General features: G+C 48.3%; 1 protein-coding gene across 1 annotated transcript; it reads left to right on the forward strand.

Annotated features, from left to right (window-relative positions):
- Positions 1 to 7857: 7857 nt before the first annotated feature.
- Positions 7858 to 23963, forward strand: LOC120809609 (teashirt homolog 3). Its single transcript, XM_040163545.2, has 2 exons — positions 7858 to 8325; positions 19768 to 23963. Exons 1-2 carry the CDS (start codon positions 8286 to 8288, stop codon positions 23091 to 23093), a joined length of 3366 nt encoding a protein of 1121 aa, XP_040019479.2. The 5' UTR covers positions 7858 to 8285; the 3' UTR covers positions 23094 to 23963.
- The last annotated feature ends 436 nt before the right edge of the window (positions 23964 to 24399 follow it).

Consider the following 24399-nt stretch of genomic DNA (forward strand, 5'->3'; position numbering starts at 1 on the left):
ACACCCAAATATCTCTTCTCATTACCTGATCGACCTGTTAGCATTCGTTACCAAAAGCTGTAGCCGCTCCCCGCAGAGTACTTCAGATAGATTTCCCATTTCAGATCGGAGCAAAGTGGAGTCAGCTTCGATTGGAGCCGACATCGGAGGAGTTCTTCAGGGCAAACCAGCTGTGACTGGGCTGATGTGTAGCTGTCACTGTGTCGTGACATGATATAATATGAAATTATATTGAACAACGCCAGTTTGGCACTAAATTGTTAGCGGGGCTTCAGGTCTGACAGCAGCCAGTTTATGGCTTTAATCCCAAGGTCCTTTAAACCTTGTTTGACATAAATTGAGTTTGGCTTCTTGGCGGAGAGAGAAAAAAAAGAGCAGAGAAACACTTTCCCTTCTTCTGTCTTGTTTGGTTCAAATGTAAAGTTTTTTTTCTGTCGGTGAAGTTTCGTTTACTCCCGAGTAAATGTAGATGTTAACATCTCGGCAGGACGGTTGTGAATTCACCACACGTTTGACAGCATATAGTTTAGATTAACCTGACACCATCTCACAGATAACCAGCCCGTGTCCACTCGCCGCATCGCCCGGACCTTAAATTACAATACCGAAGTTGAACAGCTTAAGACGGTCAGCTGATCTCATTGTCAGGACGTCGACATCCGCCAGTGATCTGTGATTAAATCTGCTATGTAAAGCTCTATGAAAGCCCCCCGAACGCAGGTCGCAGGGACCCGTTACCATGACTAATGCCCCCGACTGACAGCGAAAGATAAGACTCATCCTTCACCTCGGCCGAGCCCATTTCTCAGAAATAATGTTCGTGATGGAGCGCTGCGGTGTCGTTATTGTGTGAATAATTGAAGCGGTGATTTAGGTTATTGGGCACCGCAGGTCGCAGCCACAACACCCACCTGGCCTGATGCAGGTGAGATACTGCTCTCCGGCTCAGAGGGCTGAGATACCTCTGGAGAGGGACCTTCACACACACGCACGCGACCAAAATGGCCGGCGGTAACGGAGAGGTCGATGATTTGGTGTATCGCTTAATTAGACATTCCGGCAACATCTGTTTTTTAAGGGGAAACTGCAACTCTGGCACATTAATTCACTTTGGAATGAATGCCGATGCAGGCCGTGAAATCACCAAGAGCAAAGCACGCGTGTGTGTGTGTGTGTGTGTGTGTGTGTGTGTGTGTGTGTGTGTGTGTGTGTGTGTGTGTGTGCAACACAGTGATGCTTTTCCATCTGTTTGGCAAAAACATTCAACCCTCCAACGCTGCCACCATCGCTGTGCAGTGGCCAGAACGAGGAGGGATTCAAGATGGCCTAATGCTGATTGGAATGCCTTTTGAATGGGAAAAATGAAACAAATAAAGAGTGGACATTATGTTGCTGAATCTTAGTTAAGGACGCTTCACAAGGGTGTGACAGTGTCATTAATCTCATGGAATTACAGACAGAGAAACCAATACAACAGAATCACTACGGAATACAAATCTTTTTTTTCGCTTCGCTAAAATTAATACAAAAAGGATCCTTAATAGCACCAACACACACGTCACAGAAAAGGAGGCATGGGATCACGAAAAAATCTATGCAACTCAAATAACTATTATTTGGCTGTATTCAAGATGAAACTAACCGTGTTTTTCTCTCCGGCAGGATATTAATGGGACGCTGCAGTGCTTCCTCCCTGAGTGACTGACTGCAGTCCAAGGAGACCACTCGGCACCTGGAGTGACAGGCTGCCATCAGCGTGTAAAGATGCTAATATGAATTCTGATCACTCACTCATACAGGCGAGGGAATTACTGCCTATCACCAGCGTCTGCTGAACCTCCACGCAGGGCAAAGTCAAAGGGCGCGCTGTAAAATCCAGATAAATGGAGTCGACGCGACAGTCAAATCCGGATTGTGCTTGACGCCTCCTTCATAAGTGATAGTGCTACAAGGGGTGCTCTGCAATGCAATAAATTGAGAGCCTTGCCCTCAAGATTTCAGGCTTGAGGCTTAAATTCCAATGAAAAATTCGGCGCTGAAACTATCTCTGTCCTTCAATCTCCACGCCTGCGAGAGACCGGGGAGGATGGGGGGGGGGGGGGGGGGGGGTTAAAGGCTAATTAGCAAACAAGATAAGAGGAGAAGAAAGAAAAAAAAGGACCTGCACATTTTTTAAAGTAGATTAATTCTAAGATTGGAATGTCTTTAAGCCATAATTCAAGAGAAAGAGGCACCGCATTAAAATGCGTGCACAGATGTGGGTCATACGTGTAAAGTTTAACAGTGGGTCTGTTTTGAAGCTTTTGTTTTCATGTAAGGGATGAATGAAACAAGCACAATTTGTGTGCAAAGCGTTTCCTTTTCTTGTCACCTTGTTGCTATTTCCTCAAACCAACAGTTTGGCATTTGGCAAAGACGCTCAGGCACTGGTATCAATCTTCCCATCTAATTGTCTGCAAGAAATCTAACAGACCTACTCCACTCTTCCTGTAAGATTAAACATTTTCATAGGATTACATAGAGACATGCAAAAATGTAAATGTGCACCTCCAGAACTATGATGTGAGCGAGGCAAGAAGGAACAAGCCAAAGATATCGGAGAAAGAGGCCCAAACTGACACAAACGTCAGGCCAACGCGCCGCTCGCTCTGCACCACCGTCCCTTTGCTCCTCTCCTCCCCTGCCAATTCTTCCCTCACTTGGGAGAGCGATGATACTGTCGACTCCGCTGAGACTCCCCCCCCTTCCCCCCCGCTTGACACCTCGACACGAGAAGAAGGATGCTCCCGTCCGTCTCGTCACATCACGGCCGTCCTGATTCGGATCCCTCCCATCCAACACCCTGTGATGCTTCTCTTTAAAAAGCTGCCCGTCCATCATAAACATCCTCCCTTTTATGTTCCCCCGCCTGAGAGGGAGGGGGGGAAAGAGAGAAATCAGCCCTCTCTCAAACACAAGCTGACAGCGCTAAGCAGACTGACGTGACGATGGGGCGAGCGATGCGCCGTGAGGTAGCTCTGAATTTTTCCAAAACAAGGTAACATCACAATTGTTAAGTCTCTCAGTGAGAGCCACTGATCCTGGAAATTATTGAAACGTTCTCCGGATTTGCTCGGGATTGTAAATACCAGCAAGACGCGGGACGTCCATTAATAGAGTTACCACTGATACGCTCAACTTTTGCACACTGAAACGTGTTAATCATATAAATCCTTAATCAGTCTTCTAAATATGCTCAGCAGTTCTGCAAAAGTCTTAAATTAAATCCCTCACCTTGACTGCGTATAAATGTAATACTGTCAATAAAGGAGATATAAATAGATGTGGGTGTAGCCATTCATAATCTACCTGAATATTTTAAAGGGTCTTTTGGGCAATGAGGCAGAGAACGAGAAGAAGAGAGACAGACTTGATCAATCGTCTGAGTTCTGCCTCCACAATCAGAAGGGCGCTAATTGAAACGGCGTGGACTCATCCACCTCCCCGCAAGGACGGATCGGATTCTTCATAATAATTTACTACAAAATGATATATATATATAATAAAAGAAAAAACCCATCTTTTGTCTCACACATTTCCTCTCCCCTCCCGTCTGGACCACGATTGAGAAAGAGTTGCTTGTGGGCTGTCTGGGGGGGAAGCAGGGGAGAAAATGGTAAGGAGACCTTTTCAACGCCCGACCCATTTGGTTTGTGAATGTTAATGTTTTTAATGAAGACGTGAACTGATATCTGAACTATGCAGTTGGATAACAGACAGAAAGGGTTGAAAAACCGAGAGAAGAGTGACAACCGTACAGCGGAAAAGTGATTTTTATTGTGGGTGGTTCATGCTCAAGGGCACAAATGGCCCTGAAGTGAAATATGTAGCATGTCAAAAGCATAAAGAAAGATCATGAGTGTTTAAGGAGGATTGGCGGACATATTTTAAAGGTGCTTACTCTGAGCCTTCACCGCATGTCCACCTTTCCATGAGCCTTTTTCTATTTTCAGTGTGAAAGTAATGAATTAGGATCTGGAAAAGGTTTTTCTGCAGGCTCACTATGAGAAATGATAAGAGATTATTTTAGAATGAAGATCAATGACAAAGTCCAATTGGTATGAGGAGGAGCAGGAGGAGGAGGAGGAACAGGAGAAGCATGTGCCCTAATGTAAGACGAGTGTAATGTGCAAACCGAGGCCAAAGGCAAGAACTTCATCCACCAATTCTCTTTACAGCAGTGGAAATTACTCGGTGCCATACATGGCTGATTTATACAAATTAATGACCGGGGATATTAATAGGGAGAGATGCATATATTAAACACTATGAGTAAAGGTAGCTTTAATTATGCATCCTTTATAAAACCTGTTTGACTTCGGTGCCTGCCGTCTAGGTGCATGTTCAAAAATTAATCAGATTTGTGAAAAATGAGAGTTAATATAGCAACTGTTCCTATTCCTTCTTTTGAATCATATGTTTCCTCTAATACATCCATTCCACGCGCTAAACAGTGACGATAAATCGTGAAGAAGAAAAAAAACGTGCATTCAAACAGATAATAGAACAAGACTGTTATTTATTTTTATGGCTTGGTTCAGTTGCATTGTCAGCCAAAGTACTCGTAATAGTCTTTTCCTTCAAATTATTTATAGTGCAGCCGTTGTTTGAGCTTCGCCACGAACGCAGCGCATTTACTCAAACCCCGTTCGCATTTCACCGGACACTTTGGGGCCACCGAATGAGCGAGGGTTCCTGCCCTGCCCCCTTCTGTTTGTCCGAGGGGACCGCCACACTGACAATGGTGTCACCTCCCCCCCCGGGGGGGGAGACACCTCCGAGTGATTTGTGGTCGGGGAAGACTGATGAACTGCTGTTGCCACCCTGTTTCTTTGCGAGATCAATTCTACATGTAGGAGTGTGCTTTATGAATGATGGAGACCTCCTCAAGCCATCCATACAGCTGCCCAAAGACGCGGCACCCGGGCCCCCACAGCACCTACATGGCAGGAATAAAGCAATCACTCTTCTCAACAGGGGCCGTGCGTTATACGCACACACACGCACACAAACGCGAACGTGCCCACATGAATACACAGATGAGGCGACAGAAAGCACACACACACAGATAAAACGGCTGTATTTGTTTCCCGCCTTTAAGTTTTGTTCAGAGCCAAAAACGTCGCATCTATAGAAGAGCATCGTCTCGGGAACCGAACCAGTCGGTTTGCACTGACGCTGCACTGTGGGGCCCCGTGATGCCAATAAAGAGCCATCTGATGGTGTTGAGGGGATCGCGTGCAGCACACACCTGAGGGGTGAATAGCGTTGTGAATAGCGGCAGCACACATAGATGTCATGAGGCCGGCCTCCCGCGGAGAGAGGTTGAAAGCGGAAAAGCAGAGCGCAATGAACGCTTGAGTGTTCCGAAAAGCAGTGAAATTGAACGGCCTCTCTCGTTTTTGCCAAAGGATGTCAATGGAAAAATAGAGGCAGCTTGTGCTTTTTATTCGCAACTTTGAGATTGATTCTGGAGACCTGGTGTGCAAATCAGAGCCAGCGTGACAGACGCTCCTCTTTTATGATAATCCCGGTGACAAGAGAGAAGGGAATAATGCAACAGGGCTACCTGATGTGAGGGAGAAGCTCATACACAGGCTTTCAAAAGAGCTTCAGAATATTTTTAAAAGCATCCACACTTATTTTATTGAATTTCACTTCCTAAAACAAATGGGTAGTTTCATTTTCCCAATAAATCAATAGGGGTATAGCACGAAATACATCCGAGACACAATTTGTACTTCACTAAATATATGCATTATACCCGTTTTTCCCATAATGTGCTCAACATCTGCCCAGGTTGCTTTCCCCATGAAATTTTGAATGCGCAGAGCAAGACAGATGCACAGCTGAGATAACTTCCATTTACAGTGTAAGCCCGGGAGAGCCACGGTGTAGAGGCCATATACTATTTATGGGTTAATCGATACAGTAGCTGGATGACACCATGTCCCCACTACTTTCTGTCATGATGATGGCTCACTAATTTTGGAACGCCTGCTTTCTCCTCCTGCCTTCAGCAGCCTGCAAGACGGTTTAATTTGGCTGTAAAAACGTCAATCACCGGGCCGCTTCTTGTTCCTGGGGGAGGTCATGATAGGGGCAAGTCCATAGGAGGGAATATATTCGCATATTTCTCTTAGAGACACTGCTAACCCCTGACATCCCATTTGGGTTGTAATTTCATGTTGTTAAAGTGACAGGGACCGAGCCTCTGCGCTCTTAGAGACGGGGAGGCGGGGTGAGTCCTGATCAGAGAGGTCTTTAATTCTTCTACTCTGAGCGAGGGTGCACGTGTGTGTGCACGTGTGTGTGCATATGTGTGTGTGTGTGTGTGTGTGTGTGTGTGAGAGAAAGGGAGGGAGTGCGTTTTCATTTGTGTGAGCATACGGTTTTAGATTTGCATCCCAAAGAGTGAGCAGATCCTCGACTGTTTGTGTTTGCTTTGTCAGTGTGTGTGTGTGTGTGTATAATACGTGTGCAACATTGAACGCGGCATGTTGTGGTATTTGTATGCGTCTTTTTGCTGGCGGGGGTCAGAACACATCAGAGGCATGGGGGGGGGTGACCCCGGGACCATCCCACTCAGCAGAGATACTGCTGGCTCAGGGGGGAAAAAAAGCCAGCCGGGTGTTGGATAAAAAGAAACTCATTACCTTGGCACCAAGACTTAACGCTGCTTCCTTGAACTGGCTTTGATCTCTACCTAATGTGGATATATGGGCGAAGGGATGCTTTTACGGTGATGAAAGCTAACGTTTAACTGCTCGTATTAAATTAGCGAGGACAGGGCCTCGGGCGTGTTTACATTTTGGGGTGGTGAGGGGGTTGCTTAACAGGTTTTTGCACCAGCTATAAGATTTATAGACTGCGGGAGCGTGTTTTCATTTAAAATAAATACAATTACAAAAGATGACTGGAGCTACGTGAAGGCCATTCCACTATAGGGATCATTGCCTTCTGTATTAGCACTTCCTTTTATCTACTGTAGGCTGTTAAAAGCAATTGTATTCCACTCCTTCTTTGACTCCACATTTATCCTTTTTATTTTTACACTGTACAAATTAAAATCATCATTAAACAAATTTTATTGCAGGCTATATTCTATTTTTTTGTTTCTGTCCATAATTTAGTAGCAACATAGCTGACACATGTTTTTTCATTATTGTGTTTACAATGCATATACAGAAAAATATGGTCCTATTTATAATACTATCCCACTTGTTTATTCTAGTCTGTGTGTACGTTTGTGATTTCTGGTTTAAAGACAACTGTAGTTGATCAACTACTAGCTAAAAAAACAATACATTTTACATTTATAACATCAAACTAAAAACATCTGTCACAAATCTGCCCTAATGTGCTATTTATTTATTGCACATTTCCAATATAATTATCTGACTGAACAAAAGCATTGGAAATGTGTGACATTTAATAAAATATGACAAGTGGATGAGTGTGTTTTGCATATTAATGCAAAGCTCGCAACAAATGTGTTTTGTCAAGATTCAATTATTTATCACTTATGATTTTACCAATAAATATAATCAGAAGCCTTTGCTGCAAAGTCCTACAAATAGAAGCATACCGACACACAGCATTAATATCTACAGAATATAAACAAATCGATACACACAAAAACGACAGGGACTTAATTGGAACGTTGTTCACATTGGGGGGGTTTGTGCGTAATTATCCGCCTGCTGTGGCGGCGTGCTCGCGCTTCACTCCGCGGTCCACACGAGACGCGGGAGGCGGGAGGAGTCCGCGGTGTCCGCCCCTCCCTGACGAGCAAAGAGTTAAACGGAGCGGGCGGGTTTGCCCATTCTCTCTCCTCCTGCTGCGCGAGTGACGCGACCGCCTCTCTTATCCCTCAACTTTGCCTGTTGCCAGAAGCAGGCAGCCGAGGTGGACGCTGGCGATCCCCGACCCCCCCGACGCAAAAAAAAAAAAAACAGAGAGATATACATATATATATACACACCCCCCCTCCCAACACCTCGTTTATTTATTTATTTTTTTCCGCCGACTTTTCCTGCAGCCGGCCGTTCCGTCACGATGCTTTTTAGTTCCCCTCTCCATCGGACTCCCCGATGTTGTGCGGTCCGCTGCGCCAAGGCGTGAAATCGCTGTTGTTGTTGTAGAAGGTGGATCTTCCCGGATACGTCGAGGAGGTATATTAAATAACAACATTTTTTTTTTTTTTAAAGAAGAGTTTTCACGGAAATCCCCTTCAAAATCCCACAATGCCGCGGAGGAAACAAGAGGCGCCCAAGCGCGCAGCAGGTACGTGGATCCAGTCGCGATGCGTTTTTACTCCCCGAAAACTGCGGATGTTACCTTTTGTTTTGTAGCGCTGACTTTACAGTCGCTGCATTTCCGTTTTCACTTTACCGTCTCTTTTTTGTGTGTGTGTTTGGGGGGTTTAGATATCTAACGATCCGCTTTGTCACTCTGGTTCATTCTACCGGACCCCCCCCCCCCGCAGAAACTGTCCCCTTTTTGTAGAAGCGGATGTGCAGTTTGTCTCCTGCGCGCCGCGGTCCCGACGGGCCGAGCTGCCCGCCGTGAACTTTCGCTTCCCATTGTTCCCAACTTGAATCCCTGTCAGTTTACCGACCCCGATCACATCGGCCGTGTGATCCGCAACGATCGGCGTTTTGTTGACGCCGGGAGCCCGAGGCGTGCCGTGAGGGGGCCACAAGGGGCTTTGTGCGCATTTTGTTCCGAGCGCACAACTTCTTTGCACAGGCTGGGGGGGGGGGGCAAAACAAGCCTTACCTCCTGATTTCCCCCCCCCCCCTCTCTCTTATTTCCTTTTCGTGGGATAAGATAAACAATTTGAGAGAGACAATGGGGGTTTCGTGGGCTGGAAAGAGCCATAATCGACAGTTGCCATGTCTGATTTGACGGTTGATTGATTGGCTGTCATGCGGGCTTTGATCTGATCCTCCCCGATTTGCGTCAGAAAATCACTTCCGACCATGTGCTGCAGGCCCCCTGACGTCACGTTTGAGCCACTTTCAAAGGTCCTGTGTACTCTATTTTTTTATTTTACCATCTTACATACACGCACTCAAGTGAGTGTCTCTGACGGTCAACTGACTCATGAAAGAGTGAAAGAAGGGGGGGGGGGGGGGACAAAGTTGTTTCACAGTGAGACATCACACACACACACACACACACACAGAAAAACACACTTCCAGCAGAGAACGTTACACTCCCATGTGCACGTGCTCACTTTGAACACACACACAGACAGCACAGTGGGCAGAGAGGGGGTGGGGGGGAGTGGGTTAGAGGTTGTAAAAGGAGCCGTGTGCTATGTAATGGAGGGGAGGAATGGGTTTGCTCTGTCAGACCGGCCGTCACAACGGCTTTGTTTCATGTTTGATTTAATTGTCTCTCCCCTGACAGGCCCATTCATCAATGGCTTTAATGGTCAATCAGAGACAGGCTGAGTGAGTGCTCCCATTCTGTTTAGCCATAAGCTGGCCTGGGCTTTTATTTCATCAAAATGCCCCAGCCCTAATGTACATGCTCGCTGGCTCAGAATGGCCGCGGGGAGCACATAAAGAATGACTGAAAGCTTTCTGATTTCAGATCAGTGAGAAGGATGTGTGTGTGTGTTTTTTTTTTTCTTCTTCGCCTCCTCTGCTACAACTGCCGCTTCTCTGTTGACGAAAGCGAATAAAGGGCTGTAATATGGATCGTTTTGTGTTTTTAGAAAACAACTTTTTCTCCCTGAAACCGCGCTTCTTTGTTCATTCATTCATCTATTCATTTCTTCATTTTTTTTTTTACGCTCCCCTTCCACCCCTGTCAGTCAGCCCGCTGCAGCTGCAAGTTATAAAGTTGTCAACTGTTCAGTGGCACACAAAGGGTGATGATGAATTGATTGCAGCACAGAGCATGGTGATAGAGAGAGCAAAGAAAAGGATGACAGATGATGGGCCTTGATTAGGGACTTAGGGGGGGGAGTCAGCCCACTGCAACCTTGAGAGTTGCATGAAAAATCTCCCCCCCTCCCTGCCGTCGCCCCCCACCTCCACACACATTAACAGACACACACTCCCTTGCTCTCTCATTGTCTCCGCAACACACTCTCAGAGCTCAGACCTCTGTCTTGAGAGGGTTCCCTCCCTCCGCAAAACTTGTTTCGCCTGCTTCATTAGCGTCGGTCCAATTAGCCGCGAGGCTGATGGAGTCCCGACAGGCCGCGTGATCGGAGATGACAAGCTCGGGGTGCCCGGCCCAATGAGGTTTGCCACCACTTTGATGTAATCAACTTGATATTACACAGAGCCGCTCGCCTTTGGTTGTGCTGTAACTCAATTTTCCGCTGCAGGTGACAAATGGGCCTGCCTACCTGGGTCGGGTCTGAGTGCTCTTAACAACCGAGGGGCGGCTGGCCCGCGTAAACAGCCCGGGCGAAGGCCAGAGAGAGACTCCTCGGCCCCACTTCCTTCACGGCTGCTGATTTTAGCTTCGCTCCGAGCGAGAAGCTCGAAGCCGCTGAAAAGGCCGGCGAAAGTTTTTTATTAAATACTCGGCGGCCTTAACAGGAAGTTGACATCGGGCTCGACAACGTGCGGGAAAAGACTCGGCCGTTCCGCTGGAATGTTTAACCTGTGCAGGACTTTGGCTGCGTGACGACAGCATCGCGTGTGCTGCATGTGTCGGTGCACTGTCAGGCCTTGTCACAATCTGGTTGTTAAACGCTTATAAAGCAATGTGTCTATAAGCGTGTATAAGAGAGAGTGCGGCGCGGTGACGGGGAGATACGGGGGGCACCGCGCGCCCGGGGGGGGGGGGTCTGATTTGGAGCAGGCTCCACAGCAACAGTCTCTAGTTTCTGCAGGATCAGGGTTATTGCTGCCAGACTGGCAGCCATCACTCACGTCCATCCCCGTGTGTGCGTGTGCACTAACATCAGCGGGCATGAACTTTCTGATTTGTACGGTTTGTGTGATTGCGTGTGTGTGTGCGCGGTTTGGCTTGTGATGGTGATGAAAGGAATTGTAACTGTAGCCCACCTGCTGGGGGTCGGGCCATAATTCTCTTTAGGCCCGACTACACATTTGCGCATTTCTCCCTCTTCCCTTTCCTCCCGCTTTGCACGCCACGTAAATCCCGACATAGAAACACACACCACGTAGCGCACACGCGTGCAGTGTTGACGGCGGTAAAGCATGTTGTATTCCAGAGGCGCCGGGTGAAACGAAGTAAGCTGCCTCGCTTGTTGTTCATGTGTGAAAGGCACGGCCTTAACGGAAGCGGGGGGGCGGCGGGGGGGAGCGAGCTGGGACGTAATTGTCCGTCCTGACGGCGTCGGCCAGCTCTTAACAACAACGCGCCTCCGCTGCCGATCTTTGCAGGTGCAGAGTGCGGCAAATGTTTCGGCCTGGCAGCCCCCCCCCCCCCCCCCCCCCCCTTGTTCCTAATGAAAGTCCTGTGGCTGGATTCCGGTGCGGTTGAGTCACGTCTGTGATCTATGTGTCTGATAAGTGCATACCTAATGAGGCTGTGAGCACCAGTGGGAGGAAGAGGAGGAGGAAGAGGAGGAGGAGGAGGAAGGCTGTTTCCCGCAGGTATTGACAGATGCCTTTTTGTTTTTGCCGTGAGCCCCGGACTCCATAAATCCCGCCTGCGTAATGATAACAGTGCCACCCTGCCAGCAAAAGGAGTAAAAGAGACAGTGTAGAGAGAAAGAGGGCAGAAGGGGGAGGAAAGGGAGGACGATGAGAGAGAAGAAGAGAGCGAGGGGGGGGGCGGTGAAATGGGCCTTCGCTCCTTTTTAACACACACTTGGCAGATGTCAGGCCGTGGGGTTGGGCTTCAGGAGAGAAAGAGGAGTGTAAAGTGCTGTAGTGGTGTCACAAATAGAAAACCGTTAGCCTCCCACTCTCTTTCAGCTTTCAGTGCGCTTTCAGCCGTCTGGGCACCGAGTCGGAGGCTTTGTAAAAATAGTCCCGCCGCTGTTTGCGTGACAGATGCAGCCGCGCTGCGGCGACAATCGGGACAGGCTGGATCCCTCCGAGCCGCCCTCTCCCTCTCCGTCTTCTGCTCTCCTGGAGGTACAGCGAGCGTTAGAGCCTGGTGGGATATGGGATGGGGATGGGGGGGGGGGGGGCTGAGCTGCTTCGGTCTTCGGGGGTCCTGAAACCCAATCCAGAAGGGGAGAATGGCCCGGCCGTGCCAGAGAGCCGATTTCCTTTTCAACAGAGTCATTTATCACTGACCCAGCCTTCGCTTCTGACACGGTGACGTGTGTCATTTATCAAACCGGCTTTACCAGACACACAGAGAGAAGGGGAGGCGGATAGGGGGCAGAAAAGGAGGAGAAAGAGAGAGTGAAAGAAGTGGGGGGGGGGGGGGGGGGGGGGGACAAAGGGAAGGAGAGGAAGGGGGAATGAAGTGCAGTCAACGCAGAGCTGGGGAGAGACACTGCGTGTCGTCTGTGTGTGCGTGAGAGTTGTTTTTTTTTTTTTTTCCAGGGGAAGAGTTTTCCTGAAACCCTTGAGGAGAAAACGTTGGGGAGGAGGGGAGATTTTTTCGAGATGACAGGGAGGATTGAGTTACAGCGAGTTGTGTTTTGATGAGTGACAGAATGTTCTTCCGTGAGACGTCTCCCGATGTCTGAACGATGAGCAAAAATGTGCTTTGTGAGCACACAAAGTCCGACAAAGTGTGTGTCGGTGTTGTTCACTCATATTATACGCACACAGCACACCCATAGGGGAGGGTGTGAGTGTGTGTGTGTGTGTGTGTGTGTGTGCGCCATATGTCGTCAGTGCGTGTGTGTGTACATTTGGCCATATGGCGTGTGCGTGTGTGTGCATGTGTGTGTGTGTGTGTGTGTGTGTGTGTGTGTGTGTGTGTGTGTGTGTGTGTGCGCGCTGCCTGATGAGCAGGGCTGACAGGTATCACTCATGCAGCAGGCTGGCCTTTAAATGAACCCGAGCTGCTCTCCTCCCCCGTGGCCCTAACAGGCTCTCTCCAAGATGGATGCTTCTTTAAAAATCAGATTAATGATGGATACTCGGCTTATGGCGCCATTTATCACGAAGAATATTATTTAGGCCGGCCGTGTATGGCTGTAACTGGAGAGCCAGGACGAGGAGAAGCAGGGTGGAAAGCCTTAGACAGACACTCACTGTGTGATGGATGGCTGAGCGCTCTCTCTGAGTGTTACTAGACACCAGTGCCGCAGCAGCAGGCCATAATCAGATAGCCTAGGGATGTTTATCCCGTAACTACACTACCCAGATTGCTTTGCCTGGAGGGTTGTGTTTTGAAAAGTATTTTTTTTTCTTTTTATTATCTTTAAAAAGTTACTGGGAACATGGGGAAAAAGACACTAAAGTGCACGTAGACGCCCTCATTGGGTGTTATTGCGATTGTACGTTACGAAATGATCCATCTGATCCTATCTAAGTGACTGTAATGATTACCTAGACGTTTCCATTAAGCTTTGCCCAGAAGACTCCCCTGCCCTCTGTAATTCCCCAACAATCATGAATAAAAGAGTACAGTGGGAGGTCAAGGCGAGGCCGGCTCTGCCGCTGCTACGGAAAAAGAAAAAAACCCGAAGAGGAGAAAAAAAACGGTTATTTTGTTTATCGTCCACTTCTTGTTCCCCCTCTCTCTCTCTCTCTCTCTCTCTCCTACCTCCTCCTCCTACTCACCACTGTGATTTATGGTGGCCATCCATCTTCAGGCTGCGTCCATCACCTCCTCGTTGCTAGGCGATCATGGCAGCAGCTGCGCGTTGCGAGAGGGGTTTGGTCGTCCTGCTCCCAAAGCCTTGACTTTACTCCCTTCACCCCCCCCCCCCCCCGCCGATTCAACCTTAAGTTCAGTCTCTGTTTAACTTCCAGCTACAAGCCACAAACGCAATCCCAGTTCCAGACCTGAACCAACCACAAAACCATAAATGTAGTTTTTGTTTTTTAAAGTTTTACTCATTTAAAATACAGCATTATACATTCTTACTCGCCTCTCTTTGAGAAGCAGTGACACAGCAACATCAAAACACCTGTCGACTCATTAACTACGATAGCAAATTTCTTTGACGGAAATAAAAATCGGAGTTTTTTTATTCAAATGTAACTTGCCATGTTTTCAATGTCCTGCACGTTGGACAACAACCGCAGGTCGCAAACACCCAACTGATTATTCTGGGGGTCGTGACCCATAAACGTTGAGAACCGCCGTATATTTTGTTCTTGTAAAACCAGCGTTCTCTGAGCAATTCTAGCATTGGAGTAATATATTTACACAGCCTTGTGACCTTTTTTAACAACATTTTTATATGAGGCCTAAACAGTTTGAGGAATGTGCAAATAAACAGCCGCGCTTTCTGTTCAATGGAGCCCTGCTTAGGATCTGCTTGAGTGAGGCCTAGAAAAAGAGTGATGGAAAAGTCCGCCTGGCTGCATAACACCAAACGCGCGTCGGACCGCGGAACATCGCCTTCCGATCTTTACTGGTGGCCTTGGTTCTGCACCTGTGGCAGCAGTTTGCTCGGGCCTTTTGTTAGTTTCCTTTTTTTATCGCTTATTGTGGCTGCGTTGAGTTTTTAAAAACTGCGCCTGGGAGTATGAGTCACCTCGTTCTCTTCTCTGTTAAGAGTCGGTAACCGGGGACCTTTTTATGTGTTTGTGGCTCGTCTCATGTCAGATAAACAAGATGAGTTTTCAGGTCTTGAAGGTCCGCACGCGCAGCCGGCAGCTTCGATGTCCACTCATAACGCGACAATCAGCCCAGCCGAACCCATCCAGCCTCCCCTCCTCTCACCGTGTGCATTGACAGGGTTCAGCCCAGAGCGTTGCCCGAGGCCCAGAATCATCTCTCTGTTTTTCCCATCTCCCATATCACACATCCTGCACTACAATCGGCGGACACAATGTATTCACAATGCCATCGGGGGGTAGAGAACACACACAAATGAAAAAACTGACATCCCCGATTGCTCGTAACACGAGCGCCTTTTTATAAGCACAATGTCCCGGAGCAGCCGGGGCCGAGTATTAAAAACATTAAAAAGACGAAGGACACAACGTGGCTTTCTCTGGTCGAACCTGGAAAAAGCCAATTGGGTCGGGACTTTTTTTCTTCTTTTTTTTTCCAAATGGCCACAGATCACCTGTTACGTATTTCCTTGTGGGACTTTCGGCGGGCTGTGAGGATCAAAGGCAAGGAAGGGAGAGAGAGCTAAGTTTGAGTGTGCTGCTTTGACAAATGTGTGCGATAGAAAGGCATTTTAGGTATGTTACTGATCTGCTGCTATTTTGACAGAATGGGGCTGTTTTGGACTAAATTATTCGAATCTATTTAAAGAGTTTTAGGCTGCCGGGAAACTTGAGAGAGCGAGTGGAAGTCGGTGGTTTGTGTTTTTAAATTGTGTTGTTTTTTTTCTTCTTTTATTGAGACTGAGGTGACTTCCTGTCCTGTAACGTTCTGGAGCGGTTTCCTGTCAGTCCTGCTGAGGGGCCGTGTTGGTTTAAGGGGCCGTCAAGGTCCGGTTCAAATACTGTACACATGTCAAGAAAGACTCGCCGTGTTGTGAGACGGTCGAACTCTTTCCTTCAGACATCTCAACTAAATGTGATCAATGGTCCTGGCGACTACGTCCTCCTCCTTTTTCTACTGGATTCTTATAATAGTTGTATGCCATTGAGATGCATTGTTGAAGAATTTATGAAACCATAAACAATAAACTCTGTGCTTTCTTTGTTACTGTTGGGTGATTGTTGTTGTTGTTGTTGTTGTTGTCTTTGAACGACCATAAAACCTTTTTTGTAACATTCAGCTATAAGGGACCACCCATGTAGACCATATTCTCTCCCCTCCCTTCATCCCAGTTGTGTCTTTGTGCGCGTACAGATCTCTATGCGTACAGGGATTATGGGAATAAATAGAGGTAATCCCGCTTTGGAACTAATATAAACAACGCCTTAGTTTCTGTTTTCGTAAAAAAAAAAAAATGATTTTCTTAAATCCCTATTGGTTGTTAATGAAGCATTCTCCTTCTTTCTGTGTGTGTATCCTAATGCACAGAAATGTACACATTTCATTTATATTGTACATCGAGTTTGTAAAATAGGCTGCACATTATTTTATTATTCCAGTAGCAACGTGAGAATTCAAACTGATACTTTTTAAATTATATTTTTCCACCAACATTTCAGAAAAAGTCACTGAGGCAATGTCATTTTTACTGTAACACACAGACGCTTTATGCTGTTTTCTAGCCTTAAAACAGACCCGCCTTTTTCTTTTTTTCATATCGTGATTCCTGATTCCAAGGTCGTCCATTTTTTTTGAGCGAGCATTCATCTGAATATCAGGATCAGACCCAGGTAGAGTGTTAATGACACATCCTGTTTACCCCGCCGCGGTTGGGTGTGATCTTACTCCCCAGACTGTTTTCCCAGCTGTGGGGGGCAGAACAGGATTATGCGGCGTCTTTATCAAAGGACAGTTCGAAGCAGAGGAACGGGACTTAGCAGTAGCTTGAATAAAAAAGGAAACCTCAAACGTGAATGAATGAACGAATTGAGCTGCGAAATACTCTCATGAAAAGTAATACTGTATATCGATTTCCACTTGAGAAACACACAATTTGAGTTTTTGTTTTCATAATCTCGCCCCCCCCACCCCGCCTCTGTCCCTGCCCTGGCTGTTGTTCCTGATCGTCAGAGCAGCACTGCAGTATTTCTATCAGATGATCTCTCCCTCCTCGTCTGCGGCCCTTATGTTTATGAAAGCGATACTCCACCGGAATGCCTCGTGCACGCCAAGATGTCACTGTCTTTCCTCATCGCTTGCATCTACGTGCATGTAGGAGGTTGTCATGAGAAAAGGCGGGGGGGGGGGGCGGGGGTTGAGCTGGTGTCATAACTGACTGACTAGCTGTATTTATAATTACGGGGGGAGGGAGGATCTTATGGTGGAGTGTGAGTTTCTTCATGTGAGACACATATTTTCTGCAGCTTTTGTGTTTTGCGTGGACGTTGTTATCGCTATTTCAGCGCCAGCCGCGGCTGAGATGTTGATTGCGCGAAAGTGCGCCTCCTTCCCTCCTTGCCCACGCCGCTCCCCCGCCCCGAGGAATCAATCATGGAACCTAATGATTCTAGTCTTTCTCCCACATGGCATCGGCTCACTTTATCGTAGCATGAACACACGACCGATCTCTCGCTCACACTCTCTCCCGCGTTCATTCACACACATTTGGAAAACGCATACATTTGCCCCTAAACAATATGTGAAGATGTTACTTTACATTGCCATCCAAGAATATTGTTGTATTAAAATTCCTCTTCTGTTTTTTTTTTTCTTCTATTCTAAGGGAGCCTCTATACTCCCATCACCTTTTATTAGCTTGATAAATCACCTCTGTTGTCAGTCAAGCCAGGGAGAATAATTGGATGTGGTTGTCGCCCTGTGTGATGGATTATCATTCATTGGGGATTAAATTAACAGATAGTGCTCAGACATAATGGTTTTTGTTTTGCATTTTAAATTGCCTGGGAGCACGGCTGGGCTCTGTAGGCTTTATAGCTCCTTTTGGACTTCTTTCCCTCGCTGTGTGCTACCCAGGCTCAATGACAAATGAACAATAAACGAAAAGGGCCGCGGCTCTATTAGTAAGAAATGTAAAACATTTAGAACCTGGTTTTAAAGAGAGCCGTGTGGCTGTTTACCAATGTGATAGCATGACGGGAAACTGGGAGTAGTGGGAATAGTTTGATGAAATGGCAATGGCAAGAAATATGTGGAATAAGAGAAAAGTGACCTGACAACTTGGTCAAGCGGTGCGCCGGGCTCGCCTGATCCGAGCTGACATCCGTGAACAGCCAGCGAGGACGCACAACACATTAACTGCCTCATCCTGGCTGGATTTCCTTTTTCAAATGAGAGTCTGGCACGAATACCTTCCACAGGAAAAAGCACAAGAGAAAGTAAAGGAAGGAGGGTGTGCGCAGAGGCTCGAGCGCTGGTTAGCAGTCAGATAGCGAGTTCGCCTGAGCTATTTACCTCCCCGCGCCCCTTCTTCGTCCTCCGAGGCCCCTCCCTCCGCTCCGCATTATCATAATTGTGTCCAGAACATGAGGGGCCGGGGAAGTGATCATGTCATTTTATTTACACTCGGCTTGGCCTTTTTTTTCTTTTCTTTTTTTCCACAAACGACATGCCACTGACTGCCAAGCGAACTGGGGCCCGACGACATCTTTTGATCAGGGCTGTCGGGGCCGATCAGCGGAGAATGGCAGGTAATGGATACCCGGTGACAAACCAAATCTCCGGGAGGACGCAGAGTGGTCTGCACCTGCCAGGTCTCCATTAGGCTGGCCCCCCTCGGTGGGGCTGCCTGCTGACTCTGCCCCCGGGGCCCAAATCAGACCAGCGCCAGCCGCATGGCTGCCTAGAGATTGGCTGTTAGCACTGGAAATGAGAGTTATTTCAGCTATGACATTTTTGTTTAGACTGGACGTGAGTGTGTGGGGCGGTGGGGGGGAATGAAGGGTTCAGTCCCCCCCACCGTGTGTGTGTGTGTGTGTGTGTGTGTTCGTGGGGGCCTGTTTGTGTCCACATGCCCAAGCTCCATTGCATGAGTGCCCAGACTATAAAAGCTCATACCTACGGCATTTGTCTTCGTTTATAATATTGTAAAAGCGGCCGCGGACCTGTCCACAGGCCATCCACTGTTTTCGGGGATTATTTGTTTTTCCTTAAGATGAGCGGTTTCGCGAGTGAGGTGGACAGGAAATGAGCAAGGGGGGCGCGGCGAGACTGCTCTGACGGGGGGGCGGAGTGATAGGAGAGTCGGCGTACAGGGCGGCTGGTCACAGGACGCGCACCTTATCCCCTCTCTCCATGCGAGCAGCGGTCGTCAACATGCAAAGTGACAGGTCGCTTGCGCCTTCCCATCCCTTTTGTCTCATGTTCTCTCTATTCTTTTCCTCCAATCGGAGAAGTGTTATTTGTATTGTGTTTGCATGACATTCAGCACCCGTTTCGACCGGTTGTGATCATCTTTTCAGAATACAGCTTGAACAGGAGAGCATTGAAATATTAAGAGTGTAATGAACTCACGATGTCTCTTCAACATGTCAACATTTCATCAATAAACGTTTGACATCCTTTTCTTAAAATCCTTCATGATATGCTGTGTGTGTGTGTGTGTGTGTGTGTGTGTGTGTACTGTACGTGTGTGCAATCAGAGAAGAGGCAGATGAAGAGGCGTCAGACATATTAACTGACAGATGGAGGTTGATCCAACTCATTTATTACCCCAGAGGAGAATGCCACAGTGAGATTGGGCTTCATTAATTTCAGATTTAGTTTTCATTTCAAGCTGTTGCGCCCTGAGATAAATAAAATGGCGCATTATGTTTTTGCCAAGATATTTCTTTTTTGTTTTCCTCCAATAGGAGCGAAAAGGGAGGGGGGGGGAGGCATAAGTTCCGTGTGGCTGGGGTAGTATATAAATACAGGCTCGCCTAGAGGAAAATAACACCTCAACGGTTGATGAGGTGAAATGGGATGACTGTAATTTCTCAGCTCAGCTTTAAAGGCTCCCACACAGATGGCTCATTTATCCCTGGGAGTCCTCGGGCACACATCGCAGGGAAACTTTTTCTCCAGTTATTCCAGCATTGCTTGTTCACTCCCTGCAATTTCACTCATCTCTTTCTTCCTCTCTTTGTCTCCGTGCAGCCTATTCTCCCGAGGACATGACAGAGCACACTGTGGTGGAGGACGAGGAGGCGGAAGAGGACGACCTGCCCGCCGCGGCCCCGGGGGATGACCTTCCCGTGAAGGATGGGTTTGTGGAGGAATGCGGAGGGCCTGCCGAGGAGCAGACGTGTGACCTGGAATCAGCTGGGGCAGCGGAGCTCTCAGGACAGGAGATGGACATTGAGTCACAAGTGAGTGAGACCAGTGACCAAAGTCTCTCAGACTTTGAGAGTCCCTCAAGAAAAGCTGAGGGCAACTTGGTCCCAGCACCCCTAAATGGTGGCACTAAAACCCCTCCCATAGGCATGGACACCTTAGAACAAATGAAGGTCATATACTCCAGCTTCCTCACCGGGCCCCTGTGGTCCCCGCTGAACTTTAATTCCACGTCGCCGCTGGCGCAGACGTCGGCCTCTGCGGAGAAGCCGGCTCGCAGCAACAGCACCAGCAGCAGCAGTAGCTGCGGCAGCGGCAACTACGACTGGCACCAGTCTGCGGTGGCGAAGACACTACAACAGCAGACTCCCCTGAGCCGCCACCCTGCACAATCTGAGCCCAGCCTCTTCAGCACGGTGCAGCTCCACAGGCAAAACCCCAAGCTCTTCGGCTCAATCTTCACCGGGGCCAGTAAGTTCCGGTGTAAGGGCTGCAGTGCCGCCTACGACACCCTGGTGGATCTGACGGTTCACATGAACGACACAGGCCACTACCGCGACGACAACCACGACAAGGCGGGCGGTGGCTCAAAGCGCTGGTCGAAGCCACGTAAGCGATCCCTGATGGAGATGGAGGGGAAGGAGGACGCCCAGAAAGTCTTGAAGTGCATGTATTGTGGACACTCCTTTGAATCGCTCCAGGACCTCAGCGTGCACATGATCAAGACCAAACACTACCAGAAAGTGCCTCTGAAGGAGCCCATGGCCCCTTTGGCGGCCAAGATAATGTCTTCTAAGAAAAGGGGACTCGTGGGGTTGGACCTCACGGCAGCACCGCGCTCTCGAGAAGGAACCCCCAGAGCTAAGCACCTACAGGCAGACCAGGGTGAACCCCCCCAGAAACCTCCCTCCGGCCCCTACACAACCCCCAACAATCGCTACGGCCACCAGAACGGTGCCAGCTACACTTGGCAGTTTGAATCCAACAAATTTCAGATCCTCAAGTGTATGGAGTGCGGGAGTTCCCACAATACACTTCAAGAGCTGAGAACCCACATGATGGTGACCGGACACTTCCTGAGGGTGACCAACTCTGTGGGGAAGAGAGTCAAAACACTCCCTGAGGCCACCTCCCCCAACCCTGGTAGGGTTACCACACCCACTGACCAGAGGGTCCAATCTGTCCCACTCGCACCCTCCACCTTCTCTCCTCCGCCTCTTCAAACCACGACAAGTCCCCCCGCTACCTCCCCTCCGCTCAAAGATATAAAAAAGGAGGAGGTGGAGGAGGAGTGCTCCAAGCAAGAGGCTGTGAGAAGTGAGAAGCGGGTTACAGCGTCAGTCGGGAAGGAGGAGGATGCTGAGAAGGAGGAAAAATATGACATCTCCAAGTATAGCTATCTTACGGAAGAAGATCTGAAGGAGAGCCCTAAAGGTGGCTTTGACATTCTCAAATCACTGGAAAACACTGTGACGTCAGCCATCAACAAGGCACAGAGTGGGAACCCAAGCTGGGGGGGCTATCCTAGCATCCACGCGGCCTACCAGTTCCCCAGTGCCCTCAACCTCCAACATGGCATCATGGAAAAGAACTCCCCGCTGAAGTTCTTGTTCAACGGAGGGGACGGAGCGCTGACCTCCCTCGCAAAGAACCAGCCCCTCGTTTCCCCACCTCTTGGTCAGTCGTCCCCATTCCCCAGCAACAACTTCCAGGCGATGGAGGATCTCGTTAAAAAGGTGACTGAGAAAGTAGCGAAAGTAGAGCAAAGGGTGAAGCTGTTGTCTCCAAAGATGGAGAGCCACCCCTCTCCCTGTAGCAGTGAGGCTGGGGGATTGCATCAGGAAGGAGAGGCCGACTCGCCTCGGCAATGGAGGTCGGTCACCCCAGCCAATAGCGACAGGGGAAGCCACAGCGACAGGGCGTCCCCGGCAACCGAACCCAAGAGAGAGACGGCGGTCCGATCTCCACTTGCCTCTACGCTGAGATGCAGTACAGCCATTATCACTGGCCACACTCCTCCAGAGCAGCCCTTTGTCAACCCTCTAAGTGCTCTTCAGTCAGTAATGAACATTCATTTGGGGAAAGCGGCCAAGCCCTCCTTGCCACACCAAGATCCCCTGAGCCTGCTCTCCAGGCTCAACCAGAGCATGGCTGAGAGGGCTGCTGTGGCCGCTCCTCCCCCACAAACCAAAAAGCCGGAAAGCGTAGTTGATAATAGCTTTTGCCAGCCCAGTGATGATCAGCCCATGGACCTTACTAAAGGGAAAAGTGATAGAGGTGGCTCTGTAGGCTCAGCCCCCTTAACCCCATCATCCACGGCTTCCTCCATCTCCCCCACGTCCATTTACACTCCTGCAAAGCTGACGGTTGTCTCTCCCTACACATCCAGCAGCCCTCTGCATGAAAACGCATTGTCGGATATCTCAGACATGCTGAGGAACCTGACCCAGTCGCACCACGTGCCAAAGCCGACCTCGCGGTCCCGGGTCGCAGACAAAGCCGAGATCTCGGGCTCCGCTCACGAGGACGACGAAGCGTCCCTGCACGGCCACAAACGCAAAGGCCGCCACTCTAACTGGAACCCGCAGCACCTCCTCCTCCTGCAGGCCCACTTTGCCTCAAGCCTGAGGCAGACGTCGGAGGGGAAGTACATCATCAACGACCTCAGCCCACAGGAGAGAATGCACGTGTCTCGGTTCACGGGCCTCTCCATGACCACCATCAGCCACTGGCTGGCTAACGTCAAGTACCAGCTGAGGAGAACCGGCAGAACCAAGTTCCTCAAGAACCTGGACTCGGGTCAACCCATATTCTTCTGCAGTGACTGTGCCTCACAGATCCGCACCCCAGCAGCGTATGTATGCCACCTGGAAGCCCACCTAGGGTTCAGAATCAGGGATCTGGCCAAGCTGTCCCCTAAGCAGACTGTCAGGGACACCCACGCTCTCTCTGAGAAACTGGTGCCCCTGGAGTCCTTCCTTTCTCCACAATCACAAGACGACTGCAGCGGTAATGGGGCAGTGTTCCGTTGCCAGCTATGCGTCCGTAAATTTGCCACTAAGCACGCCATCAAGCTTCACCTCAGCAAGAGCCACGGGAAGTCTCCAGAGGACCATCTGCTGTATGTGAGCGAAGTAGAGAAGCACTAAATTACTCTCGGCAGTAGACTTACTGGAAAACGTATGTAGAATTGCTGTTAAAAAAACAAACAAAAATGAAAACGGTATATTTGAAAGTGTGGTAATGCACAAAGATTGAATTAACTACTGTTAAAATAGTCAGCACATGGTGTTTACATCTATTCGACCTATAGACGTTTCTGATTTCTCTGTATTTCACCAAAATATAGTGTAGGTTGCGGACCTTCAGCCTAAAAGGACCGATCATTTCATGATCTTGGTGAATCTCTCGACTAGGTCAGCTAATAACCTGAAGTGTATTAACTTTATTGTATTTATTTTGTATTTCGTGAGTTTGGTTCTGATTTGCTGGTAGACTGCATGTTCAACAAGTTTTACTGTCAACATTTGTACCAATCCTGTCCTTTCCTGTCTACATTCTAAAATGCCCCAACAAACTGGTCATTTTTCTAACTCCTTAAAACAGCCAAATGCCTGGAAACGCTCCTTTTATAAAACAAAATCTGCCAAACAGCAACGGTTCATTGCTTGTTTTGTTTTTGTTTTTTCTTCTCTGTACAGCCTGTTGATTTTCTTGCTGATTGTAAAAGCTGCCTTGTTCTTTATCATTGAGTGAGGGGCACTTAAAATCCAGGTCTGTGTATAAATGTATATATAGTGTATAAGCTTAAAACTTGCTGTTAAATTATGCATACTTGTTATATTTCCTAATTTAAGAGGACTATGACTATCCACTGGTGCAGAGCCGTTGAAGAAGATGAAAAGGACATTGTTTTGCACAATAGTTTTATAAATGTTATTTGATAAAAAAAGAAACCAATACAAATATGTTAATGCCTTGTGCTTCTATGATTAAATTGAATTAACTGCTGCATTAAACATTTGTTTCCTTTGTTATTGCACTCGCAACCATTCCTAGATCCAGGTGCCTTTTATAAAGCTCTATTATGAAATAGAATATTTCAACAAGCCACATTTCAAATCTGTTTGTTAATGAATAGCGGCACATCACAGTATTGTCCAAAATGTTATTCTCAAGCTGTTATCTCATTTTTCACATGGCTTGCAAAAAAAACATACAGCATAATGAAAAAAAACTCTGCCCTCCCGATGTTTGTGCCATCTTGTGACGACTAAGCTTTTGCAAATCAGCTGACAGTTTCCTCACAAGGTAGAACCACTAAGAAGAACGGGTGTCTTCGCCGCCACCATTTTTTCTAGATATTCCCAGTGATTTCTGCGTTGCCTGCGTTGCTGTGAGCCGCGTTCGAGAGGTGTGAGCGGTGCCACTGCCTGCGAGGCGTCTGGCAGGTGG

The sequence above is a fragment of the Gasterosteus aculeatus genome, chromosome X (assembly GCF_964276395.1).
Source record: "Gasterosteus aculeatus chromosome X, fGasAcu3.hap1.1, whole genome shotgun sequence".
Classification (NCBI taxonomy): Eukaryota; Metazoa; Chordata; class Actinopteri; order Perciformes; family Gasterosteidae; genus Gasterosteus; species Gasterosteus aculeatus.

Bases quoted from the DNA above. Each gene is read 5' to 3' on its own strand.
- LOC120809609 (XM_040163545.2), top strand. From the start codon at position 8,286: ATGCCGCGGAGGAAACAAGAGGCGCCCAAGCGCGCAGCAG. The intron at 8,326-19,767 runs GTACGTGGATCC...GTCTCCGTGCAG, and splicing joins GGCGCCCAAGCGCGCAGCAG to CCTATTCTCCCGAGGACATG.